This window comes from Rana temporaria, chromosome 1, assembly GCF_905171775.1.
Source record: "Rana temporaria chromosome 1, aRanTem1.1, whole genome shotgun sequence".
Taxonomy (NCBI): Eukaryota; Metazoa; Chordata; class Amphibia; order Anura; family Ranidae; genus Rana; species Rana temporaria.
In genome coordinates this window covers 294,611,829-294,633,484 of record NC_053489.1, presented here as the reverse complement: position 1 = coordinate 294,633,484, position 21,656 = coordinate 294,611,829, and the positions used below count along the sequence as shown (strand labels likewise).

Below are 21,656 nucleotides of genomic sequence, written 5' to 3'. Positions count from 1 at the left end.
CTTCATTTCCATGGACGTTTTTACAGCCACTTTTCTGAGCGTTTTTTGCAGCTTAAAAACAGCTCTCCATGTTAGTCTATGGCCTCATGCCCACCATGACGTTTTTGAGCTGTAGATGGCTGAGACATTTTTAAGCTGCAAAAAAAAAAAAAAAACAGGACCAGGTGCGTTCTGAAGCTCCAGCGTTAGAGCTGTAAAAACGCCAGACGTTAAATGCGCAAAAACGCTAAAAACCGCTACTGCAGCGTTTTTGAGCTCCAGTGTTTTATCAGCAAAAATTTCTTGGGTCACTGTAGCCTCTGTAAACACAGGAAATTCCCAGGAGTGCTTAATAACATGGACAGGCTTTTTTAAGCTGTAAAAAACGCTCAGAAAAGTGGCTGTAAAAACGTCCATGGAAATGAAGCCTAAATCATAATAAATATGGTCTTGTTAGTGGTATATCTGAAAGATGGGAAGTGTACAGCATGTTTTCCACTCTGCAATTTGCTTAGCATTATCAAATATCATTTTGACTGTCCTGGGACATTTTGCTATGTTTTTACTTTTTTTTTTTTTTTTTTTAATCTCTGTACTACTTGTTATCATTTAGGTATTGACTTGGCATTCATTGAGAATGGCTTCATATACCATACAAAATATGACACGGCAGATAGAATTCATACAGACTCCATCCAAAGAGCAGGTTGGTAATATTTTTTGTCCAACATACATTTTGCTATGAATCAACGTAAGGAAATATCTTGTGGCAAAAAAACCCCAGTGAATACAAACTATATTGGCTGACTAGGAAACCCTTTTTTAAGTGGAAACCCATGCAAATATGTTAAATACCCTTTAGTACAGTTACATTAAATATTATTAGATTTTTAAAATACTATTCTACTTCTGTATTTTGTTATACTTGCAATCCTGTGCACAGCAGCAATCCAAGTGTGAAACTGTATGATAAGCCTGTTACGATAGTGTTGTAGATATAACATCTTTCTGGCACTGAAGACTGCAGGGATGGCTAACTTGCTCTAGGACAGGCGCACAAGGAAAACAATCGCAGTACATTGATGTCTCCTGTGCTCCTGTCTGGAAGGGGACATAAGTACCTGCATAACGGTCAGGAAATGGTGTTGGGGGCACAGGGGGAGGCTGTGGGTGCAACGAAAGTACAACTGAGACAGCGGGTGCAGTAAAGGTTGAGACGGATGCAGTGGCAACTTCAGGTGGTACAGAAGAGACTTTGTGTTTATATGCTTTACTTCATATAATACAATTTTATCCTTTTTATAAAAAGTCTGATTTGATCTATTTATCATTTTCCATGCTGTACTGTATGTATTATATTTTAATGTGAATTTTTTTGTTCCACTCAGGTGACAATATAATGGGGGTATTAAAATACTTGGCATCGTCACACCTTCTTGCTGACTCGTCAGAATATCGTCATGGGAACTTGGTTTTCTTTGATATGAGCGGCTTCTTTGTGCTGTCCTATCCAGCTCGCATTGCTACCATTGTAAATTACATCATTGGCACAGTTGCTTTGTTTTATCTAAGCAAAAACACCATTAAATACAAGCGAGCAGGTAAGCTATTGTATGTATCGGCGATGATTAAAAAACTTAAAGTGGAAGTCCAGCTTACATCTAACTAGCCTTAAAAGAGCTCTCCTATCCTAAAACCATATGTTAAATAACCTGTGTAAGAAAGATGTATATACTGTACCCCACTATTTTCAAGCCTTTCTGGTCAGGTCACATGATCTCCTCTGTGTCAGCCAGCGGTAGCTACAAGGCATTGCCCGGATAATGACATCACCCATAGGCTTCAGTGGTCCATCAATTGCTGGCTCTCCCTCCTCTCTGCTGCAGCAGCGCTGGTTTAATACGGGAGCTGGATCACGTGACTGGACCAAAGCAGCCTGAAAATGGCTAACTATTTACATCTTTCTTGCATTGGTTAGTTAGCATAAGTGTTAGGAGGGGTGCAGGACAGTTTTAAGGCTAGTTAGGTGTAAGCAGGAATTCCACTTTAATAACATTGTTATATTATGTGCATATCCACTGTCTTTTTGGACATCCTATATTAGGCTTAACTGTAAAATTGACAGTCTGTCGTCATGGCAGACTGTAATTTTTTTTTTTTCTTAAACTGCTTGAAATGTCGATCAGTTTGTATCCCTCTCTACTTGCCAGAAGTCAATCAAACGGCAAGGGACATGCTGGGAAACTTTTCTCAATCAGTGGCTGCAGCTGTTAATCAGTGTAGTCTGAGCAGCGCATGCTAGATGTCAAATTCCAATTAACCGGCGCGGTAGATGGGGGTGTTCTTGGGTAGTGGGGTTGGGGAGTTCCACCATCCACCTAATTTGTGTGGATGGAGCAATCTGGCTGAACAAAAAAAAAAAATCATCTATGGCCAGCTTTAGTTGGAAGATTTCTGGCTTTTGTAGTTCAGCTTTTATAAAAAAAACAACACCAACTCAGGAACATTTAAAACAATGTTACCAATATTGTGTCAGTACAGTTAAAGTACAATTGTAAGATTTCCTTACCTCAATTCAAAATTAACTCAATTCATTGTTTTCTTAGTTTTCAACTGCTCAGTTTTGTATTTAGGCGGGCATTGTATGTATAATATATTAAAGTAGCTGTTCTGGCTCTTTTTTTTATTTTATACATTTTTTTGAAGAAAGGATTTCTTTGTCATTACACATGGCATACATAACAAATACAATGGAATAACAGAGAGGATATTGCTATACACACAAAATGGTAATGATGATGCACTACATTTAGTGGGTGATGAAATGTGGGCAATTCACACTGGACAAATCAGCAGGCAACAGAAGTTGGGAAGAGGGAGTTCCAGTTCTTTTTAAATGATTTCCGCAATTTCTAATGTAGGTGTATTCATTGTGAATTTATTTTATTCTGTGTAGGTATGAACTATGCTCGTGACCTCATGGTTGGACTATTCATCACAGTGACAAGCTGGGTCTCGGCTCTAGTAACTGTTCTCATCATGGCGGTGCTGGTCACGTTAAGTGGCTGTGCTCTCTCATGGTATACACATTTCTATGTGTCTGTGGCTCTGTATGGTGTTGCTGGTCTAGCTAAGATCCTATTAATGCACTCGCTGGCTAAAAAATTCTATTTTGCAGTAAGTGTTCTCATAATTTTGTTTTTGCTATTCATAGTTGAGAGATTTCACACACTGGAGGGAACAAAGAAGATTCAATGCCGTTAAAGTGGATCTAAACCCATAATTTAAATGTTGGCTATTCCTTGCCCCCGCTTGCTGCTCTGTAACCTACACTGACCCAAATGCTTCGGCAATACTTGCCTAATAGGAGCTTTGGGCTGAATTGGAACACTAATGTTTGGAACAGCTTGGGTTAAGGAGAAGAAATGATAATGAAAGATAATAATTGTGCAATCTTTAACATCTAGGTCTTTTTGTAGAAAGGTGATAGTGGGAAACGTGATATTGTGCACAGCTTCTCACGCCCTCTTTATTACAATGCAGAGGAGTGTATGTAGCAGAATGCACTGTTCCCAGGAGGATTTGGCTTTACTGGGTTAAAGTTTAGTAGACAATGTTAACTGTCCACATTGGTTAGCCAGTGTATTGCCTTTTTTCTTTGGCATTGTAAAGATATTAAATGTACTAGCATATCATTGTTTAATTTTTTTTTTTGCTAAGATCTTCTCGTTATTGATATAAAATAAAAAGTTATCCTAGAACTCTCATGGATGTCTAGCAAATATTAGTTCTGCTATATCATTTGAAGTGGCCTAAACACTATCACTTTGCCCACTCAGAGTCTGTTGATAGTCCACCTCTCTACTTGCCTATACTCCCTCCTTCATCCATATCTCCTGTCCTTGTGAAGTACCTGGTTCTTCTGGGTAGGAGATGCTCCCTCCTTCATCCATATCTCCTGTCCTTGTGAAGTACCTGTTTTTCCTGGGTAGGAGATGCTCCCTCCTTCATCCATATCTCCTGTCCTTGTGAAGTACCTGGTTCTTCTGGGTAGGAGATACTCCCTCCTTCATCCATATCTCCTGTCCTTGTGAAGTACCTGGTTCTTCTGGGTAGGAGATGCTCCCTCCTTCATCCATATCTCCTGTCCTTGTGAAGTACCTGTTTTTCCTGGGTAGGAGATGCTCCCTCCTTCATCCATATCTCCTGTCCTTGTGAAGTACCTGGTTCTTCTGGGTAGGAGATGCTCCCTCCTTCATCCATATCTCCTGTCCTTGTGAAGTACCTGGTTCTTCTGGGTAGGAGATGCTCCCTCCTTCATCCATATCTCCTGTCCTTGTGAAGTACCTGTTTTTCCTGGGTAGGAGATGCTCCCTCCTTCATCCATATCTCCTGTCCTTGTGAAGTACCTGGTTCTTCTGGGTAGGAGATGCTCCCTCCTTCATCCATATCTCCTGTCCTTGTGAAGTACCTGTTTTTCCTGGGTAGGAGATGCTCCCTCCTTCATCCATATCTCCTGTCCTTGTGAAGTACCTGGTTCTTCTGGGTAGGAGATGCTCCCCCCTTCATCCATATCTCCTGTCCTTGTGAAGTACCTGGTTCTTCTGGGTAGGAGATACTCCCTCCTTCATCCATATCTCCTGTCCTTGTGAAGTACCTGGCATTTTACTTCCTTCAAGGATACAGTGCTGCTCTTCCTCTTTGTCAAACCCTGTGTAGGCTGCATTGGATTGTGTCAGGGTTTAGACATGAGCTTTGGACCTGTCAATTCTGCATCCTGAGAGGAGGTCACTTCCATTTACCCAGCACTGGCTATGAAGTTACAGGGATTGTGGTACAGAGGGAGTATATGTTGTGTTCTAGAGACCCTGAATGGGCAAAGTGTTTTTTTTTTTTTTTTTTTTTTTTTTTTTTTTTATTAGGTCAAGGCCATACATTGCTTTTTAAGTTAGAATAAAGCAAAGCTATCTAGTTTATAAAGTCCTATTTCCAATTGCTCTTTGCAGTATTTAGCCTGGACAGTAGATGGCAGCTGTTGGCTCAAGTGAAAGTTGCCAGTGTAGTAAACTTACCCTTTACTTTGCTGCTATAGTAGACTGGTCTGCTTCTCATGCCAGTTTCCTGAACGATATGGCAGAATATTTAGTATGCTGGATGTTGTGCGATTTGACTCGTATCTGTATTTTCTTCTTCGGTTCTCCAGAACACAAACCAGCAGTACCTTGGAGATCTCTTCTTTGATGTGTCCTTGCTTTCATGGGGCATACCAATGGTGCTTCTTACTAATAAAGGCCTATGCTCTGCTTATTTCTTCGCCATGTGGTTGATTTTTCCTTTGATCACAAAGATGTTACTTCGGCAAGAATGGATTCATCAAGGTATGTATGTTTAAGGTATGATTAGCGATGCATGACAATGTAGCATTTAAACAAACTCCAGTATTCCTTTTTTTGAATAAATACATTTCATTCTGATATTCCCAACATGCAGACAGTTGCCCTTTTTATAATGTCTTGTAGTCTGGGGGCAATAGAAGCAGATGTATAAGACATTCATACTGATGCTGCCATCTTGCACTGCTTCAAAATCAATGTAAGCATACTTTAAAGTAGAACTTTTTTTTCTTTTGAATAGAGAAATAGAGGGGTATAACCAGTGTCAATTTTTTTTTCTTTTTGTCATCTGTGTCCCATTGGGGAGATTTCCCTTTTTTTTCCCTGTCCCAAAAGCCAGAACCTGAAATTATTACAAATCCCACAAAAGTGAGGGAATCCTTTGTCACCAGGGTCACCAAAACTAGTGCCCTCATTGGAAGATTTCCCCTCAATTCCTGTTCTGGTGACACTTATTTGTCATGTCATGTTTTCATTATCTGTATATATTTTGAGCACTTTCACCTCATATCCCTTGAGGAAAGTTGTATATACCCTAAACACGTTGGGAAAGGGAAATCGGTGATTGAATTTTCACGTATCACACCAACATGCATTATATGTTTTTATTCCCCCTGTATTGGAGGATGGGAGATTGGTGATTTCTTCACAACGTAGACAGTTGCATACGTGTATTTTTGTGCCTCGTTTCACTATGTACAGCAAGGCAATGTGAAATATGTGCATCTTTAGTGACTGTTTTATCGCTTTTGTACAATTAGAAAAAAAAAAAAAAAAAAAAATTATATATATATATATATATATATATATAATTTTTTTTTTTTTTTTTTTAGGAATCTTTTATATATATATATATATATATATATATATATATATATATATATATATATATATATATATATATATATATATATATATATATATATATATATATATATATATATATATATATATATATATATATATATATATATACACACACATATACATACACATATACATACATACGGCGGTTGGTAAGCCTCGGGGAGCGATCCGGGACGACGGTGCGGCTATTCGTTTATAGCCGCTCCGTCGCGATCGCCCCCCGGAGCTGAAGAAAGGGAAGAGCCATATGTAAACACGGCTTCCCCGTGCTTCACTATGGCGGCGCATCGATCAAGTGATCCCTTTTATAGGGAAGACTCGATCGATGATGTCAGTCCTACAGCCACACCCCCCTACAGTAGTAAACACACACTAAGTGAACACTAAATGTTGCAGCGCCCCCTGTGTTTAACTCCCAAACTGCAACTGTCATTTTCACAATAAAGAATGCAATTTAAATGCATTTTTTGCTGTGAAAATGACAATGGTCCCAAAAATGTGTCAAAATTGTCCGAAGTGTCCGCCATAATGTCGCAGTCACGAAAAAAAAATCGCTGATCGCCGCCATTGGTAGTAAAAAAAATAAAATGCAATAAAACTATCCCCTATTTTGTAAACGCTATAAATTTTGCGCAAGCCAACCGATAAACGATTATTGCGTTTTTTTTTTTTTTTTTTTTTTTTTTTTTTACCAAAAATAGGTAGAAGAATACGTATCGGCCTAAACTAAGGGAAAAAATATTTTTTATATATGTTTTTGGGGGATATTTATTATAGCAAAAAATATTGAATTTTTTTCAAAATTGTCGCTCTATTTTTGTTTATAGCGCAAAAAATAAAAACCGCAGAGGTCATCAAATACCACCAAAAGAAAGCTCTATTTGTGGGGAAAAAAGGACGCCAATTTTGTTTGGGAGCCACGTCGCACGACCGCGCAATTGTCTGTTAAAGCGACGCAGTCCCGAACTGTAAAAACCCCTTGGGTCTTTAGGCAGCATATTGGTCCGGGGCTTAAGTGGTTAAGCTACACCAGTGTGAAAGACCGAGTGCATTCACACTGGGGCATTGCGCTTGCAGGATGGGAAAAAAGTCCTGCAAGCTGCATCTTTGGGGTGGTGCGGGAGCGTTGTGTACACCGCCCCCTGTCCATTGAAATGAAAAACCTGAAGGCACCCTGGTTAAAGGCTTCTGTAAAAAAATCACTAGAGTGTGACGTAGAGATGCAGAAATGCTATGCCCCCTAGAGGACTTGTGTGGAATCTGTTTTATTTTATTCTACAGTACATAAAACTCTGCTTAATGCTATATACCTAATAGAACTTTGCATTGAAAACGGAGGTACATCTTCCAAGTACATAGTAAAATTGTGCACTTTTTTTTTCTCCCCTCACAGGTTCATCCTATAAATACATTTCAATATACCTGTTGGGATTATTTTTTCCTTACCTGCACACCATGTATCATGTGTGGGCAGCGTTTGAGATGTTCACACCTATCCTTGGACGGAGTGGAACAGAAATCCCACCTGATGTGGTGATGGCCGCTTTAATGGTTGTTTGTACAATTATGCTTGTATCTTACTTTGTAAGTACCCTTAATATACCTATTATGTCTGCTATGTAACAGCCTCCTCCTATGCTTGTAAACCACACTTTAGTAATCCAAATTAGACTGGCCCATGTTACTGATGTATGCACAGTCTATTTTAGAAACCTGTAGGACCATTCAGCACAGATAAATGTGGTTATAAGCATACTCCACCTAGTTCTGATATACATACAGATATGTCATCCACAGGAATTTATTTTTATGGCATACATGGAACTAGAATGCCAGATTAGCCCATGTAGGTGCACTTTAGCCACATTGAGATAAGAAATGTTCTGGAGATAAATACCTGTAGTATTTTCAGCAAACAAGATAAAATATTGTAGTATCTCTGAGTAAGATCCTTTTCATGATATGTTTCTCTGTTTTAGTGTTTAGTAAACCCAACAGGTCTGTACTATTATTAAAAGTAGTTAGTAAAAATACATACATGATTTACTTTACATTTTCCTCCTTATTTTAGATCAAGTTTATTTATCTAGTCAAGAGCATCAAAAAGTTAATGATGTGTTTGGCATTTGTGTCTGGTGTGACGTTCGTCCTTGTCTGTAGTGGCCTGTTCTTTCCATATAGTGGCAGTATGGATAGTCCCAAGCCAAAGAGGGTCTTCCTACAGGTAATCCTTTTCTACTGTATATTGTATGCACTGCAGAGACATTTTAAGGATTCTCCCTTTGCAGTGTGTGCCCTGTTGTCAGTGGAAAATACAACATGCTTTTATTATTCTATTGCTGTGTGCGCTAGACTGTCTTTATTTATATTTTATTTGCCTGTTGTTTTTTTTAATTTTTGTCTTTTGTATAGTAGTGTTTTTGAAACAAAAACAAAATGGCCAAAGCGGCTCTTTTTCAAAAATGGCCATGCCTCTTCTCTATATTGCATTATCCTGGTTTTGTTCATCAGCTGTCTCTGTGGCAGCACAGCCACATTCAACCCTATCCATTGCTTAAAGGGGTTGTAAAGGTTTGTTTTTGATTTTCTAAATGGGTTTCTTTAAGCTAGTGCATTGTTGATTCACTTACCTTTTCCTTCGATTTCCCTTCTAAATGTGTTTTTTTTTCTTTCTTTGTTTGAATTTCTCACTTCCTGTTTCTCCTCAGTAAGCTTGCCCCCATCATCTGGCTAGGGGTTGGTCAGCCAAAATGGCTTACTGAGGAGGGGCAGAAAGTGAGAAGGAAAAGGTAAGTGAAATAACAATGCACTAGCTTAAAGGAACCCATTTCGAAAATTTAAAATAACCTCTACAACCCCTTTTAAAGTGTATGTAACCCTTATCAATTCACTTAGCTATTTGCTCTGCTCCCTTTTGCTAAATATGCCATCAAAAGTATTTACTTATATCTGTTCAGATATACCTGTTGATTTTGCCAGAAATGCAGTGAACTGGTAACTTCTTGTGCCGTCTGCCTGTGTACAAGTTGGGGTTACGGAGATGAGAAGGGGAGGAGATGAAAGGGGTGTCTGTCTGTTTCTGTTTTTTTTTTTTATATTCCCATGTGTTTTTATGTCAAGAACACGTCAAGGGTATAGGTCACTTGGCATTTAGCTTGCACAACTGAGAGAACAAAAAGCTTAAAGGGTCACTAAAGAATTTTAATTTTTTTTAGCTAAATAGCTTCCTTTACCCTACTGCAGTCCTGGTTTCATGTCCTCATTGTTCGTTTTTGCTCTGATGTTGCTGTAATTCCTCTCTGTTCTGGACACTTACTGGTTGTCTGTTTCCTGATAACCACAGTACTGGGAGATTTCTCACTGTGGTCACTAATCAAGGAGGTGTGATTACTGTGTGTCTAAAACCCCTCAGCACCAATCCAGTTTCATTTTACAAACCATCACTGCCCTCTATTGGCTCTCTGGCTCTGTACATCAGAGAACCAGGAAACAACAGCAAAAACGAAACTAAACTGTAGGTACATTATATGATTGGTTTTTATCTATTTTTAAAAGAAATCCGTTAACTATTATGTTTTTATAACCTGTAAACGGTCATTTCAGCTAAAACATTTTTTTCCTTTAGTGACCCTTTAAACAATGATCCACATCCGCAGAGAAATTAGTTAAAACGGACGTAACAAGCTTTATAGCAGACAACATAAAGAGCAATGGTTTCTAAGGATAGGCAATCCATCGTTATTTATGAAGTAATAGTCTTTTAGATACCCTGCCGGCCACAAAGAAAAATTGACTGACTAGCATTGGCTTGGGGGGGGGAGACGTATCAATTAAGATAATCATAGTTCATGAAAATTAGTAGAATGAAGAGGATTGAAAAACTGGAGGAACGAAAGGGCTTTGCATTGGAGTGAGTTTAGCGAAGGTGGAGAACCAAAAAGAAAAATAAAGGAAGTAGAAGGATGGGAGAGAGTAGAACAATGACGTGGTGTAATTCTGGAAAATGTCTTGTAGGAAAGCCTCATATGAGTACCAAAGTCTACTCAAGGGTCCCACACTCTGGCTGTGAGGGTTTTCATAAGTTTAGCCACTCAAAAATGAGAATGCAGGTCAAGTGTGGTCAGCTAATGTGATCCCCGCCAGTGAGAGGCAGTTCAACATCCTGTGGCCAATAATACGTTCATCAACCTTCTAGCATTTATGGACACATGGACACATGGGATGGTGGGAGACCAGACAGGTGTACTGTATATAGCTGGGTCAAGTTTGTCGCATTTGTAAAAGTGTAGGCGAGTTTCTACTTTCTGTCAAAAGCAGTGTATCTTGAGACAAGTCCAGTATATTTGGAGCAATGTCCCGATAATGGTCCAGACAACTTCCAACAGCAGTCTGACAGGTTAGGTTATAGTCAAGGGTATGGAGAAATGCAGTGATGTGGTAGAAATGATAAAATATTTTAAATTGGTTCACTTTATAGACTGTGCAAAGAGAGATTTTGTGTGCAGCCTCCCAAGTTTTGCCCAATCCTTTGGTGTAAACTTTCTATTTAGGATTCATTCCTTTTTATTCATACAGTACGCTATGGGTGTGTCAGGGATTGGAGCCATCAAAACTTTATAAACCAGTCCTTTGCATGCTGCTCCTGCAATGCAAAGCTTTTCAAAGGGTGAGGGGGAAGAGGTCGTCAAGGTAGGTGCAATAGCTTGCACAAAATGTTTTATTTGAAGGTAACTAAAAAGTGATCTAGATAGTAGTTCAAGCCACTTTTGTAGAGTAGCAAAAGGGAGAAGATTTTTTGGTCTATACATCTAATGTCTTGCCAATTTACAGGAGAGATTTAGGTTTCCAAAACGATACTATTTCTAGTATAGCCAGAGTATAGAGAAAAATGTATGCATTTAAATCACAAATAAAGAAATAAAATATTTTTTATTTAAAAGGTTTTTATTGAGCACACCAGACAGGGTAGAGCACGACGATCAACAAGATTTGTACAGTACGAACAGGCTATTACAAAGACCAAAAATAAAGCAGTAAATATGGTAAAAGTAAAGCAGTTGGTGTTGGCAAGTTCACCAAAAAGTAGGCAGAAGGTACAACAATAACAACATTGTTATCCCCAGTCCGGTGTACACAAACAGGTTTTCAAAATAACGAAGAAGACTTTACATCTTGGAAAACAGAAGACAGAAAAGAAAGCAAGAAAATGAAGCGAACCAAGGGGAGGTTCAGTAGAAAACAAGGGCGAAAGAGGGTAAAGGGGGGTGGAGGAGGGGGGGGAAAAAAAACACCCCCAAGGAGGGGTTTTGGGATGAGCAGACATTTGGTCAGGAATACATGCACCGCTATGTTGGCACTGCCGAGGGGATCACAAAGGAGTTAAAATCTTGGGAGAATCGGAAAACGTGCCAGTAAAACCAGGTTTCACTGAATTTTTCCTCCTTACGGTTTAATGCGGGCGTAAATTGTTCCATCAAGTTAATTTCGTTCACCACAGCTATCCATTGCCCAAGTGCAGGGGGATCTGCGCATTTCCATTTTTGCGGAATACACATTTTAGCGGTGTTAAGGTGGATCAAGAGGGATTTCTTATATCGACGCCTCGACATCGGGGTAAGATGAAGCAAGCACTGTGCCGGATCATCATCAAGTGAAATGTCTGTCAGTCTAAGAACCATACATCGAATAGCATCCCAGAAGGGGCGAACACGTGGGCATGTCCAGAATATGTGCAGTAGCGAACCGTCCGATTTGCTGACATCGCCAGCAGGTGGAGGGAACTGAAAGGAAGATCTTGTAAAGGAGCGTAGGCACTCTATACCAACGAGACAGGATCTTAAACCCAACTTCCTGAAAACTGCTCGTTGTGATTCTACACAAGTGTGATTCTACACAAGCTTTTAGAGTTGCGCTACACTATATTTAGGTTATCGGTTATTTAACACATTCAATGTGGCAAGCAACCCCCGGAGTTTATGATTTCACTCTATTCATTGTTTATTATTATTTGATTGCGGTAATTGATTACGTTTGGTTTTCAGGTGTCAAATTTGATTCCTACATATTCCAAGAATTCCAGGAGTACTGATTGGAGAAGCAAATTGTTTCAAGAGTCTGGAAGCTTAAATTGATAGGCAGGGCTTCCGATTTTAGAGTTGTCAAACTTGTAGCCTGATAAGGACACACATTCTTTTTTTAAAGCAGGAATCAGGGGTAGTTGGAGGTTGTGTAACTGTTGGAGTATGTCTGCTGCAAAAAGCAAAGGTTTAATTGTGATCCATCAGAAATGAAGTAGGCAAGGGATTGACATCACATGCTTAAGGCCCCATACACACGGGAGGATTTATCCGCGGATACGGTCCAGCGGACCGTTTCCGCGGATAAATCCTCTTGAGGATTTCGGCGGATTTTCATGCGATGGAGTGTACACACCATCGCATTGAAATCCGCGCCGAAATCCTCTGGCGATGACGTGTCGCCGCGATTATGACGCGGCGACGTGTGCGACGCTGTCATATAAGGAATTCCACGCATGTGTCGAATCATTACGACGCATGCGGGGGATCCCTTCGGACGGATGGATCCGGTGAGTCTATACAGACCAGCGGATCCATCCGTTGGGATGGACTCCAGCAGATGGATATGTTCTGCATGTCAGCGAATATTCGATCTGCTGGAATCCATCCCAGGGGAGAAATATCCGCGGAAAAAGATCCGCTGGCGTGTACACACCATAGGATCTATCCGCTGAAACCCATTTGCTGGGATTTATCTGCGGATGGATTCTATGGTGTGTACGGGGCCTAAGAATTCAGAGCTCTGTTTTTATGTCGGAGTGGAAGGTAGGAGCGTTTTTATATTTCTGGCACATCAACAGTTATTTTTCTGTACTTGTGGAAGGGGTGAAAAATTGGGAAATGTGCATTTATTCTACAGATGTACTTTGTGTGTTTTTGTTTTTTGTATTTTTTTGTCATAATCCCTGACATGTTCCTTTCTCTCTACTGTTAGCATACAGCACGGACCTTTCACAATTTGAATGGGGAGGTGGTAAAGACAGATTCTGGTATATGGATAAATGCCTTTGATTACAGTGGCTTATATCATGTCACTCCTCATATACCTGAATTAAATGAGACAGTCAGAGCCCCATGCGACGATGCTCCATTCTGTGGTTACCCCTGGTTTTTTCCTGTTCATTTTCTGCTCAGGTTAGTGGTCACGTCATGGTGTAATATATATGTATGTGTGAGATATCTATCTATCTATTTTTCCTATATTTTAGTCATCTGCATGACTTTCTCTAACTTGTAAAAAAAAAAAAACACCAGTATAATAAACATCAATTATGGAACAAATTAAACTTGATGCTTGCCACACACGGCAGCTTAAAGGGGTTGTAAAGGTTCATGTTTTTATTTTTTACTAACAAACAATTATAAGGGTTTTGCACAGAGTGGCCCTGATCCTTCTCTTCTAGGGACCCCCTGTGGCGCTCCTGGCTCCTCCCCGTATTGAGTGCTCCCTCAGAGACCTGCATTCTAAGGGGACACCCTTGCGGGTGCGCTCCTGAGTCCTGCTGCTGCGTCTATTGACAGCAGGATTCAGCCCCGGCTCCCGTGTCACTGGATTTGATTAACAGCAGAGGAGCCAATGGCTGTGCTGCTATTAATCTATCCAATGAGGACCCAAGACAGCAGCTAGAGGTTCAGATAAGCAAAAGAGGGGCTCGGGGGGGCTACTGCACTAAAACGCAGAAGTTTTTTTTACCTAATGCATAGCATGCATCCTTGAGGGTTTACAACTCCTTTTAAGTGATTGAACTTCCAAACTTAATTTTATGTTACAATTGCAAAACAATTGAAGACCTAAAATTATAGTTTCTATCAATGCAAGGATTGTAGTTGCTTTGATTTAATTCAACAGAAAATTATCAATGACTGAATTTTGATGCTCAGTTAAACCCATGGGTGGTAGAAGGCTTTGTTTCTGGCAATTACTTGGTGCTGCTATTTGTCATTTCTGTTTGTCGAAGTGGTTAAAATTTTCTAAAAATCAGCACTGTATGGCTATCCTAACAGTTGAATTTTTGTATTACTAGGACTTTTCTGGTCCAGTGGGGCTTGGAAAATTGCAGTGACTATTTTTATAGGAAGATGAGAAAGATCTGAACCACTGCACTCCAACAATCCACTTTATTTGGTATAAACATTAAAGCGGATGTGCCACTAAAACAATATATTAAAAGCTAGCAGCTACAAATACTGCAGCTGCTGACTTTTAATATAAGGACACTTACCTGTCCTGGAGTCCAGCGGTGATCGCAGCAGAGGATGAGCCGATCGCTCGTCACCCTGCTGCTCCCCCCTCCATCCACGGTGAGGGAACCAGGAAGTGAAGCGCTGCGGCTTCACTGCCCGGTTCCCTACGGCGCATGCGCGAGTCGCGCTGCGCCCGCCGATTGGCTCACACGCTGTGTGCTGGGAGCCGAGTGTTCCCAGCACACAACGGGCGACAGACGGGATGTGACGGAATGCCCGTCTTTCGCCCGTAGCGTGTGGCCGGAAGTGGGTGCAAATACCTGTCTTTAGACAGGTGTCTGCACCCCCCTCCCCCCTGAAAGGTGTCAAATGTGACACCGGAGGGGGGGAGGGTTCCGATCAGCGGGACTCCACTTTAGGGTGGAGGACCGCTTTAAAACCAGACAGCTAGAACAAGTACAGTGGGGGACGAGCAGGTAGACACGTTTCGTGCTAAAGTCGGCGCTTAATCATTACCCCATGATTGGGATAATTATTAAATGCTGACTTTAGCGCAAGACCCGTCTAACTACTTGTCCCCCACTGTACTTGTTATATCTGTCATTTGATTTTAATGTTTATACTAAATAAAGTGGATTGTTGAGAGTACAGCGTCCCAGATCTTCCTTATCTTCCATTGTGCAGCACGCAAGCTGGGCTGGCACCTGACTTGAGGAGTTGTGAAGGTATTGGAGGCTACTCATCTGGAGCAGCGATACAGAGTGTTTACTATTTTTTATAATTTATCCAAGGTGCTCAGAAAGCTTGAGCATTGGTACTATGGGGTTGATTTACTAAAGGCAAATTCACTTTGCACTGCAAGTGCACATGGAAGTGCAGTCGCTGTAGATCTGAGGGGAAGATCTGAAATGAGGGGAAACTGCTGATTTTATCATCCAATCATGTGCAAGCTAAAATGCTGTTTATTTTCCTTGCGTGTCCCCCTCGGATCTACAGCGTATGCACTTCCACATGCACTTGTAGTGCAAAGTGGATTTGCCTTTAGTAAATAAACCCCCATGTATAATTAAATTGCAGCGCTAAAGATGATAAAGTGCTCTAGTACCAAATAGTTTTTTCTGTACTTGCTGAAAATTTTCTTCGCCTGAAAAAAAATGGAGCCACCACATGTTAGGGTGGGTAATCTGCAATATATACAATATGTTCTTGGGTTTAGGTTTCACTCAGTTATGTAGCTACTGAAGTGCTCTATGAAGTAATTACTAATATAATCTTAAATGCGTTCACAAGCCTTATAGTCTTGTGTTTTGTTGCACATTTTGATTGTGTTTGTCAGGTAGTGATATCTTACCCTGTATTTTTGAAAGTCCCCATTATACGCACCTAGGAATTGTGTTTTAATAGGTCTTATCACAAATGTTTCCATTTCTACAATGAACACTTGTAGAAAAGATTGCAAAAAAAAAACAAACCTCAACCAAAATGCACAATAAACACAAGGGGCCGGATTCAGAAAGAGATACGACGGCGCATCTCCAGATACGCCGTCGTATCTCTGCCTAGCGCAGTCGTATCTATGCGACTGATTCATAGAATCAGTTACGCATAGATATTCAGTAGATCCGACAGGCGTAAGTCTCTTACGCCGTCGGATCTTAACTGCAAGTTTTTTTTTTTTGCCCGCTAGGTGGCGCTTCCGTCAATTTCCCCGTCGAGTAAGCAAATTAGCTAGATACGCAAATTCCCGAACGTACGCAGTAAAGTTACGACGTTTACGTTAGGCTTTTCCCGGCGTAAAGTTGCCCCATGGTCTATGAGGCGCAGTCAATGTTAAGTATGGCCGTCGTTCCCGCGTCGAAAATTTAAAAAATTACGTTGTTTACGCAAGTCGTCCGTGAATGGTGCTGGAGGTAATTTACGTCCACGTCAAAACCAATGACGTCCTTGCGACGTCATTTAGAGCAATGCACGTTGGGATATTTTAGGGACAGCGCATGCGCAGTTCGTTCGGCGCGGGGACGCGCATCATTTAAATGATACACGCCCCCTACCCGCCGAATTTGAATTCCACCGGGTGATTTACGTTACGCCGCCGCAACTTTACACGCAAGTGCTTAGTGAATAAAGCACTTGCCTGAAAAACTTGCGGCGGCGTAACGTAAATGAGATACGTTGCGCCCGCACAGAGATACGCTGATCTCTGTGAATCTGGGCCAAGATTGTCAAACGTGATCCCATGTGAGATATTAATAATTACTTCATAGAGCACTTCTGTAGCTCTGCCTACCTGTTATGGGCAATGTTTTGGCTGCAAAGAAATAGCAAGCTATGTTACCTGCCTTTTGACTTCTGTCTGCTTTTTTATTGGACATCTCCAAAGTTCAGTTCCTCTTTAATATTATCCATGTACCTTTTAGGGTATAAGTGCAACACATTGCAGTAGAATGTACGGTAATGCGTCAAATCACTGAGGACATAACTGTGCTAGAATATTGTTTTAGTGTTTTTACAAGAGTTCAATATCGCTAGGTTGAACTTGTACTTTATATGGCGATCCTTTTGTAACTGCAAATGACTATGTGGCATAATAGTCGGCGCTCTTAGTTTTTTTTATATGATGTTTTGATATGCTCCACCTGCGTTGTGACCCTTTCTTACTCTTTGACCTCATGGCTTGCCTAAAACTTGTGTATTTTTAGAAAAAAAATCTTACTAAACATATTGGAACAGAATATTGTTTTTGCATACACTATTATGCAAATTTAGTTTTTGCTTTATTCAAAAATGTGAAGAAGCAAATATATGGATTAAACATTGTGCAGTGTTTAAAACGCTAGAATTTATTAAGAAGCTAACCAATCGACTCACAATATTGACATCTTGTACACTGCATAAAAATAGAACTCCCATCTGCTGTCAAACAAGCTACAGCTCGCTGTTTTCCAGGTCTCGGAGACACCAGAAATAATTTCTGGTCCAGAGGGCCATGTTTATGGATGGAGCTTGATGATCATCCTTACTGCGATTGTGGCCTTTAGTCATAACATGGAGCTGAGCGTGCATTGCACCTAGAGGCGATTGGTTGGTGGCTGGAATTAAAGCAAGTTATCGCCTGTTTTATGCACTGAGGAGCAAGGTTTTTTATTTGGAGCACTTTACTACATTGGACTTATGAACTTTGGGCCAGATCCTCAAAAGGGATACGCCGGCGTAACTGCTGTTACGCCGTCGTATCCCTGTTTCTAACTATGGAACTGATCCACAGAATCGGTTTTCCATAGTTGGGCAGAAGATCCAACATGTGTAAGGGACTTACACTGCCGGATCTTAGGATGCAGTACCGCATCCGCCGCTGGGGGCATTTTGTGTCGAAATGCCGCCTCGGGTATGCAAATTAGCACTTACGGAGATCCACAAAGCTTTTACGCTTCGTTTTTTCTCCGTAAGTTTTAGTTTGCAAACGCAAAATTAGGGCTGCTTTTACAAAGTGTAAACTGTTTACACCTTGTAAAAACAGACCCTTCTGTCCAGCGACGCAATTTTTTTTTTTTTTTTTGTTTTGAATTTTTTTTTTTTCGCCGTATCTTTTTTTTTTTTTTTCCCGACACAACTTTATTGACCCGTCGCAATCCACAAAGCTCGGCGTAACGTAATTTCGCGCTATGCACGTCGGGAAAATGACGTCCCGAGCATGCGCAGTACGGCCGGCGCGGGAGCGCACCTAATTTAAATGGGAATCGGCCCCATGAAAAGAGGAACGCCTTGCGCCGGCGGAATTTAAGTTACACAGCCAAAAATTTCTAGGTAAGTGCTTTGTGGATCGGGCACTTAGGTAGAAATTTTATAGCAGTGTAACTTAAATGGTAAAATTTACGTTACGCCGGATCTTTGTGGATTACCCCCTTTATGCCAAAATGTTATTTAAATAAAGGACTTTTTTTTATATTTATTGTTTTTTTTTTTTTTTTTTTTTTTTTTTATGTTTATTTGCCTTTTTATATTTGCTTTTTTGAATTGGCACACCGTTTTTTTCACATTTATTGTTTGCTCTTTTAGTGTTGGTCACTAGTAAATGGTTGCAGCTGTTCATTAAACCTTTTAGGTGGTAGTTGATCACATATTTTATTTAATTTTTTGTTTATTTTTTGGCTTTTTTTGGAAATCCACAGCAGCGCACGAGTATTTTGTACACAGATTTTCTCAAGATGTACCCTTACTTTTTTCTAACAGGAAAAACTGGTATCTCCCAACACCCCCTCCTCCTGTGTCTGAAAACGTGGTGTTTAAACTTGCGTCCAGGGAAGAGATGCCATGGGGTGCTACTCGAATGAACTTTGATGTTAAAGGTTGGTTAATGTCTATATTTGTCTGTGGAACAGTATATATCAGTGATGGCGAACGCGTGGCACGCGTGCCACACCTGGCACGTCAAGCCCTCTCTGTGGGCACGCCAGGAGAAAAGCAAACACCGACCGGTGTTGTAAAAAATCCTCGGACAATAGAAACTTATTTGGCCCCCATCAAACTACACATCCCACAGGTCTCTAGGGCAAGCAATGACGTGTCTGAGGTGGGCGTGAATGATAAGACCCGGCTCCCACAAGTCTCTGGGGCCAGCGGTGATGTGTCTGGGGTGGGTGTGACAGAGAACATGGCTCCCATGCGGCTGGAATCAGGGGTGATGTGCGGGCGGGAACGCGCTGTCGGATTGGGAGACACAGACACTGGAGACAGGTGAGATGTGGACATCATGTGTAGATCAGTTCTGTTTGTGGAGTCCTGCTTCTTAGAGGCTGAGGTTTAAGCTCCTAATGTACATCCTGCTGACCGGAGCCATGCCATACCTGTACCAACTGCTGGAGGTACCTTCCCCTTCAACTCCTTCCTGTCTGGTTTCACCTCCTTCATCCTGGCCCTGTGTCTAGGATCCAGATTAACCCCCAAAATAAAAGATTTCCTGGGAATCTCTCCAGAAAGTGCCTTTGCAGATTTTCTCTTTGCCAATACACTTGCTTGTCATACACTTTGTTGGGTGAAATTATCGTTTTTCTTCATTGGAAAAAATATATATATATATATATACATTTTTAAACAGCAGCCCTGGGAATTGTGCCCCGTTATTATTGGTATCATTGTGAATCCTTGTACCCCATCATTGGTGTCATTGGGCCTCATTATTGGTATCATTGGCAAACCTTGTACCCCATCATTGGGCCTCATTATTAGTGTAATTGGGAAACATTTTACCCCCCTCATTGGTGTCATTGTGCCTCATTTGGAAACCTTGTGCCCCATCATTGCTGTTATTTGGCCTCATTATTAGTGTCATTGGGACATTGTGCCTTATTATAGGTGTCATTTGGAAACCATATGCCCCATCATTGCTGTTATTTGGCCTCATTCTTCGTGTCATTGGGAAACATTTTACCCCCTCATTGGTGTCATTGTGCCTCATTTGGAAACCGTGTGCCCCATCATTGCTGTTATTTGGCCTCATTCTTAGTGTCATTGGGAAACATTTTACCCCCCTCATTGGTGTCATTGGGAAACATTTGGAAACCGTGTGCCCCATCATTGCTGTTATTTGGCCTCATTCTTAGTGTCATTGGGAAACATTTTACCCCCCTCATTGGTGTCATTGTGCCTCATTTGGAAACCTTGTGCCCCATCATTGTTGTTATTTGGCCTCATTATTCGTGTAATTGGGAAACATTTTACCCCCCTCATTGGTGTCATTGTGCCTCATTATTGGTGTCATTGGGAAACATTGTGCCTCATTAGGTAGGTCAGTGCATGTGTAAGGTAGGTCAGTGTATGTTGCACAGTGCATTCTAAGCACAATGCATTCCTGAACCCTGCATTCTGAGCGAATCTGGCAGAATCTTACGTTTTTTACCTCTTAGGGCTCATTCAGAGAAGGATGATCAGTCCCATCCTCTGTACAGAGCCGCTGGTGGGTTTAATTCTGTGTTGGCACTTTGAAAGAAATATGTTGGTTTTGCGTCGCGGTTTGGGCACTCGGGCTCAAAAAGGTTCGCCATCACTGGTATATATTTTATTGTACAATTGCTTTCTATAAACTGTGCATTGGCCTTGGAGCATAATAAAAGTCATTATCAGGAGAATAACAACACAAGCTTAGCTTTACTGTGAACAAGAATCAAAACTTCCTCTGTGATTCTGCAGTAAATTATTTTTACCCTCACCCGCTCCCCTATTGAACATTGTCCACAATGGTTTTGCTTAAAGGGATTACTGGGAGGAAATTCTTCCAATTAAAGCTCGCCATAGATTATGCAATTTTCTTATTCAGTTTCCTTTAGCTATACCTGGATTGTACTGATTTGTATACATTTTGAAAGTGTTTAGGTTTAGGTTTGACCTCATATTATGGTTTTGGTAAATCTAAAGGAAAATAGTTTGCAATACAATTGTACAATGTATGATATAGATATATAGTTATAGATAGATAGATAGATAGATAGATAGATAGATAGATAGATAGATAGATAGATTTGCAGGGCGAGGTGAGGTGCACGTCAGTCCGAGCTGGTAGTGCTAGCAATCGAGCCTTCCCACAGGCTTGTATATAGAAAAAGTAGCAGAGGGATTGCTGCACTTAAAATCCTTTATTTGTGGAAATTTATCCATAAGACATCAAAAATACATAATTTGTATAGTCAGGCAGACATGGCAATAAATGTTTTCGGGCTATTGTAGATTACGCCCTTCCTCATAGTACCATGCCTATCCCCGATCAGGAATGTGACCGAATAAATACATCATCATTAATTAACAAACGTGAAAAAATCGGTGAGAAATCTGCAATCCATTGATCAATCAGTTAAACTTAAATTTCATAATATAACCTATTATTCAGGTGTGTCACGATCCTCGGAATTACATGGTCACAAGTGGTAAATGTCTCCACCATACAGATTTTAACTGGAACCATGAGAATAAAGCAATAAACAAAATAATAATAAATAAGAAAGTCCATAATGTCAAAGATGCATATGAATCGCATATGTAGGTCCAACTTGGTAGAAATATTTGAAAATATTCACCCTGCATGATGAAAAAATGCATGTCGCATATAGGACTAGAGGTCCCAAAAAGAGAGAAAATTATATTTAAAAAAATATATAAAATAAAA

The 21,656-nt window shown here is 40.5% G+C and overlaps 1 protein-coding gene across 1 annotated transcript in view; it reads left to right on the top strand.

Annotated features, from left to right (window-relative positions):
* Positions 1–21,656, top strand: part of ERMP1 (endoplasmic reticulum metallopeptidase 1) — a 58,470-nt gene that overhangs the window by 20,371 nt on the left and 16,443 nt on the right. Inside the window, exons 6-13 of the mRNA XM_040357533.1 lie at positions 593–685; positions 1,368–1,580; positions 2,936–3,156; positions 5,183–5,357; positions 7,633–7,823; positions 8,311–8,463; positions 13,251–13,450; positions 18,731–18,846. Coding sequence (XP_040213467.1) covers positions 593–685; positions 1,368–1,580; positions 2,936–3,156; positions 5,183–5,357; positions 7,633–7,823; positions 8,311–8,463; positions 13,251–13,450; positions 18,731–18,846 — 1,362 coding nt within the window. The remainder of the gene's footprint in view (positions 1–592; positions 686–1,367; positions 1,581–2,935; positions 3,157–5,182; positions 5,358–7,632; positions 7,824–8,310; positions 8,464–13,250; positions 13,451–18,730; positions 18,847–21,656) is intronic.